At 33.1% G+C, this 6,323-nt stretch overlaps 1 protein-coding gene across 3 annotated transcripts; it reads right to left on the reverse strand.

Moving 5' to 3' along the window:
* Positions 1-287: 287 nt before the first annotated feature.
* On the reverse strand, positions 288-5,692 carry LOC108489605 (uncharacterized WD repeat-containing protein C2A9.03-like). 3 transcript variants are annotated; one of them, XM_053020043.1, is made up of 11 exons: positions 5,388-5,692; positions 4,642-4,775; positions 4,349-4,516; positions 4,174-4,260; positions 2,391-2,525; positions 2,144-2,254; positions 1,611-1,702; positions 1,420-1,525; positions 1,019-1,105; positions 524-909; positions 288-430 (listed from the first exon to the last, which is right to left on the reverse strand). In XM_053020043.1, the coding sequence occupies exons 2-11, from the start codon at positions 4,756-4,758 to the stop codon at positions 421-423; spliced, it is 1,299 nt and encodes a 432-aa protein (XP_052876003.1). In that variant the 5' UTR covers positions 4,759-4,775; positions 5,388-5,692; the 3' UTR covers positions 288-420. The 3 variants fall into 3 exon arrangements, with proteins under 3 accessions (XP_052876003.1, XP_017649757.1, XP_017649756.1); XM_017794268.2 differs by having other exon boundaries at positions 288-909; positions 5,414-5,680; XM_017794267.2 differs by having other exon boundaries at positions 288-909; positions 5,388-5,677.
* Between the last annotated feature and the right edge of the window lie 631 nt (positions 5,693-6,323).

The raw sequence follows: 6,323 nt of genomic DNA on the forward strand, positions 1-6,323 counted from the left end.
CTGAAGTACCGCATTAAGCTAATAAAATTAGTAATTAAAAAATTACATTTATAGTTCTAAATTTAAAATAGTTGGAAAAATAATTTAAAAATAGCCATGAAATTCAGAAAATATTATAATTATATTAGCATGAGAACAGAATCTGTCAAATCACACAAAAATCTGCAAAGCAAACTGAAGAATGGAATGGCAGGGAGTGGAAGAGAAAGAGAAAGGGCGTGAAAAACCGGCAGACAGCCGCTTCTGAATATCCAAGCAAGTTAATTTTACTCTATTATTAACTTACATTTAAGAACAGAAAATCAATCATACAAATAGCATATGATTTAAAGGATGAGGTTGTACTGTACATGCACCTTTCTAGCAAAGTTCTAACACAACATACACTTATTCTACTGTCATAGAATATTTGATCTTCATTCAAATCACCCTACACAAACAAAACAGAACACAAAAGAGGGCTCCATAACTACAACAGCACGCAGTTTAACATTATCACAAGTAAGAATCTAAGTATGCATACGTGTGTCTTTTGTTGTATTGCAGCAAACTTGCATACGTTCTGTCCCATATTCCTATATACAAAGATTCATCGTCTGGACTCAGAGATACTCCCGAAATCTCCCCAAAGAAGTCAATCTCTTGTCTTTTCTCATAATCAGCACGTGTACTATACACGTGAACGAAATCTGCTGGTTCAGCAGCCACCATGAATTGACCATCGGATGAAAAGCGGATTGATCGTATGGCACCCAAGTTTCCTTTGAGAGTTGCAACTGGCCTTGAGAGGTTTCGAACGTCCCACACACGGCAAGTCTTATCCTGATTTCCAGTGGCAAATATGCGCCCATCTGGGTGCCATGCAGATGCAAAGGAGTAATCTAGATGACCTACCACCGTGGCTACAGTCTGAAACCAAAGACAATGTGATTCAGTAACCACAATAATTCTTCTTTTTCTGCTTAATGTTGCACCAAGGCACTTGTGCAGATCTAATCGAATGAGATTTTTTATTTACCTTTCCGTTTTGCAAATCCACAAGCAACCCATCCAAGCTATCTCCAACAACAGTAATAAGCCTTCGGTCAGGGCTGACTGATGTATGCTGCATCAGAACAAACAAGTTCCATCATGTAATTGAATATTAAGGTAATCAATAAAATGTCAAATGATTAAGATTCGCTTTCTCCATTTATGAAGCAACGATCTCTTTTTCCTTTGAAGCACAAACCCAATAAGTCAAATTCACCATACTTCTCCACTACGTGAAGAAATTTATTACAGTGAATGACCATACAACTATCCTTGCACCATTGCATCTCTTTAAAACTTACAGATATAAAATAGACCATTCAGAGAGACAAGAAAGAACAGCTGAATTAAGAAAGTAGTCAAATAGTAGAGATTTGATGGGCTTACATTTACTGGCCAAGGGAAACGGAGATGGTTTAGAAGCTGAAATCTCTCCGTATCATATTCTCTCATGCTACAGTCATTATTGGCAGCCATAAAATTGATTCCACCCCTGCAAAACAATTTTGAAATTCAATCTATATTTTATTCAATATATATTTTCCCAGTCAAACAAACAATCAGCAATATCATGCTACCTCAAGCTGTCGTATATCTCAATAGCATTTGTAATTGCATTATCGTCATAGGTTGTTCGCGTACAAAATGCTACCCCTTTTCTGTCCAAGTGCTGCAGACACAGGAAAAGTGAAATTGTAGAAATAGAACCTACAAATTGTATGTGCTCAAACTGTCGAAGGCAGTTGATATTACATTTAAACCAAGACTCCAAGGAATTATCTCAGCTGGGCAATGAAATGAACTAAGAGCCACTCTTACACACACGCACACTGCCTCTCTCCCCATCACAAACATGAAAACGTAAAAACGAGATAGCATGTTCCACACTAAGTTACTTGGATCGGGATTTGATTGTTGGATACAAGCATGTTCAATTCTTTTAAAGTGTGTACTTGGGGGTCCTTGGGAGGGTCATATCTCCATACCCATATCTGAATATGCATCGGACATAGGTGTTTCAAAGAAAAGAAGATTTGGCACAACATACTTTCCACCTCATAAGCAGCAGATTAGCAAATACAGGGCAAAGGTTATGCAAATATTAACATACCTTAAAAGTAAGCTCTCCTTGGAAACCTCCTGCAACCATAAAATTGTCTTTGACCGCCAGTGTACTTATTTGGGTTTGTGTAAAACCTTCTAATAAACTTCCCGGATGTTTCTAGTTACATGGCAATATAAGTTAGGAGATAACAGTAGACCATAATTACTAAAATAAATAGCTATCTTCAAAATCACTCATGCCAATAAGAAAAAGAGATGAGAAGTGTTATGGCCAACAAGTACAACTTTGATACCTCAGTAGGTGCCACGTGCCCGGAGAAATTAAGGATCTCAGAGAGATGACATGACAATGATGACCAATGCATAACTGAATAATTGGACATAAGGTAAACATCGTGCTTTGAAGTAGCCCAAACCAAGTTTCGAAGCTGCAAATTCATTCCAAAACAGGTTATTGAAGCTCAGATAACAAGTGTCTATATACACATATAATAACCAAATAAAAAGCAATAGATACTTCTCCAACCTAGAGACAACAAATATATAAATCACAGCACTATAGATTTATTACTCAAACTTCAAGATACAAAAAAAGTGTCTTGCTCAAATGCCATGTGTAATAATAAACCTTCAGAAACAGAATATAGTGCAACAGATATGCATCCAAACTAGAGATACTGGAACTTAGATGTAAATGTATAGAAATAATGAATTCCTGCCTTTCCACTATTGGACATTTTCAGTCTATAATACAAGAATGTCACAAAAGATATACAGTAATCAATGTGATATATTATGGATTTAAAGGATAGTTTTCAGTGATATTTGAGGGATTAAGTGTATCAAACAAAATGATATATCAAATGAGATTGATTCTTAGTGTCACCTAAAAGTTCAACAGCACGCAAATAGAAGCAGAATGAGCTTTGGGATTATTTTACAGAAGATATAGCAGGTATACAGTCATCATTGTACATAATATTGAATTATGGTTTGGAAGTGTTAATGAGCAATGAAAAAACCATGTGAACAGCGAGAAATTTAATTTCTGGACAAAATTTTGGTTTTTAATAGATGAAGATATCAGTGGGGGAGAGAGGTTACCTCTAGTCAAATAAGAACCTATAGCATAGAACTCAAAAAGCATTACTCATAACGACTGCCAACACTCAGGTCCAATACAAGCAGCAAGCAAGATCCAAATACTATTTGACAACCCTAAACTGCCTCTTAAGGTAGGAGCACTAAATAAGCTCCACAACTTACTAGGATAGAGAAACTATGTTAGGTCGATCTTAGCAACTTTAAAATTTTCCCTCAATAAGAAAAGCAAACCTTAAAAACTTGTCAATAATCAAAATTCAGAAGTTTGAACAGTATTTAAAAACTGATGCATCCGTAGATGCACCTATATGTGTCCACGCACTAAAACACATATATCCATATATACACATATATATACCTAAGCCTTTAATCTCAAATTAGTAATTGCCGGCTTCAAGAATCATTTTACCAAACAATGAATGGACAAAGAAATATATGTATTGTTGTCCTGTTATCAATAGTTTTTATAAGGTCCTCTTTGTATAGTGAATTCAACAATTGCAGTATGTATTAAACTTCTAAGCCAAATCTTGGACTAACTTGGACTTTTTACTGCAGAGCTATTACCTGTACAATGACAAAAATAATGTGGATGTACTGGAGAGAAAAAATGAGACCTAGAAAATAAAACTTAAAACGAACACCCTGACATGTGAGCATGCACACACACAGAGTTACAGGTTCAAAGGCGTAAATATGACAATCCATACATGAGGAATGACAATACTGAGTAACACACTCAATACCAAAGAACAAAATCGGGTACATTTATAATTGCCTGAGCACACAACTGAACCAAGACAAATGATGAGAAGATTAGTCTTCGAATGATTAAACACATTAAAGATATATCACCTTCTAAAAGGAAAAACAAATCCAATAACAACATACTTTGACACCAAAATCAACATCTTCAAATGGAAAATATAAATGAAAATAACAAAATAATAACACACTTTCTAACCAACAAACCTGAAAATGGAGGATTGTCGGCTTAACTAATCTAGTGTTGTGGAAGAACTCATAGTAGTTCCCACCTTTTTCCATCTGTTTGCATTCCTATAAAAAAATTACCAATTACATACAACTCAAATGATAGTCTCTTTAGGACAAACTATCTTGTTTAGAGATCGTAGAAGAAACAAACCTTGTCAACAGCATCACCAGAGGCCGGGATATTCTCATAATTCTTATAATGTTCAAGCCTTGTCAATCTATAATCTTCCCTGGTTATGTTCAATCTTTCCCATGGAATTCCCTGAATGTCCTTCCCCTTCCGTGCTTGACCAGAAGATGTATCAGTCACCTTGGTCAGCTGCTCAAATGGTCAAATGGTCAAATTATAGCTTGAAAGTGATTAATTTCATCATTAATTCTAAAATAAACTAAAACTAACAAAAATATACAAATAAATACATATAACCAAAATGAAAAACAAACCATGTCATATTCATGGGCATCCATGTCTCCACCAGCTCTACCATAGTCGTCTTCATCCATATCATCAATGATATCTTCAGCCATGTAATAGAAATCCTCCAGTTGCAAACGGGACATGCTATATTTGCATTCAACTGTGAAATTATCAAATTATTGCTGTTATTTTCTTATGTTTTCCTTTCTCAGAAACAAAAATGAATAAAAATCATTGGAAACCTAAAGACAATATACTAATTGGAGAAAAGGGTATTCCTAAAATCATGGAAATAAACTTACAAGCAGACTAGCAAACATTACTTTTCTTTTATCATAGAAGCAAATATTCACAGGATTTACTAAACCTACTTCCAAACAAACCGCCTTAAAAAACCTAAAATATAATAGAAGACCCCAGAGAAACCCTAAAAAGAAATGGAATTTAGAACAAATATTCCCAGAAATCATAAAAGAAACTTACTTCCAAACAAACCAATGAACCACAATAACCCAAAAAAAAACCCTAAAATATGATTAAATCATATCTAAAATACGATATGAACTGAAAAAAAAACCCAAAACCATCAAAACCCACCAACAAAATAGGAACATTTCATACAAAAGTTCCGATTTTTCCAGGAAAAAAAAAAAGAAATAAAAACATGTACGAAGACAAGCCAGAAGAAAATGATCGAACATAAAGATAAAAGGAAATTGATTGCAATAAAATAAAATAAACAAAAAAAAAAGGAGAGATGGGATGTTCTTACTAAAAAAGAATGAATGATGTTCTTACATCAAAATTTGGTCTGGGATGGGAAGGTTTTGGCCTTTGGGTGATTTGTTGTTTTATTATGTTATTTTACTATTTATTTTATGTATTTTTAAGTAGAAAAAGGAGTAGAGAACATAGAGATAATAATGAAGATAGTTTTGGGGTTCGTTATTGTCGGCCAAAAATACGTCTTTTAATTCATGCCTATCGCACGCACCATGTTTTTTGGGCAGTTCTGCTGTGAGCTCTGAAAAAAAAAAGAAAAAAAAAACAACAACAACTAAAACAACACAGCCTTAAGATCAACTTTTAGCCCTTCATCAAGTTACAAGTTAAAAATAAATATACTACCATAAATTTTTTTTATTTTCTCCTTGATACTATCTAAACCTATTCATTATTGGGTTACCTGGCTCAATTTAAAAATTATACAAAAAAGTAAAAAGATTTAGATAAAAATATAAAATCAAAAAATAGATTTAGGCAAAAAATTAAAACTTATTTAGAAAACGAGTCTGGCTTTAGATAAAATTTTTTGACTCTGCCCACTTGAATATCATTTTTTACTCTTTTTTGTTATTTTCTTGTTTTTATTATTTTACTACTATTTCACTATTATCTTCTACTATTTTGTTATTTTGTTATTATTGTATAATTATTGTTTTATTGTTAATTTTATTATTATTTTAGAGATATTTACTTGTTAAGTTATACATATCTTATTATTATTTAAGCATGCATATTTTTAAAATTTATTTTCAATTTATTGGGAAATATTTATTTTATTATTTTTAGTATTTTGATGTATTATATTTTTAAAAATTATATAAAAAATATAAAAACTTAATATGAGCTGAGTCGGACCTAGATTTTAACATTTTTCTCCAAGTCGAACTTGGATAAAATTTTAAGCCCATTTTTCAAGTCGGAC

Source organism: Gossypium arboreum, chromosome 10 (genome assembly GCF_025698485.1).
Source record: "Gossypium arboreum isolate Shixiya-1 chromosome 10, ASM2569848v2, whole genome shotgun sequence".
In the NCBI taxonomy this organism is placed as follows: Eukaryota; Viridiplantae; Streptophyta; class Magnoliopsida; order Malvales; family Malvaceae; genus Gossypium; species Gossypium arboreum.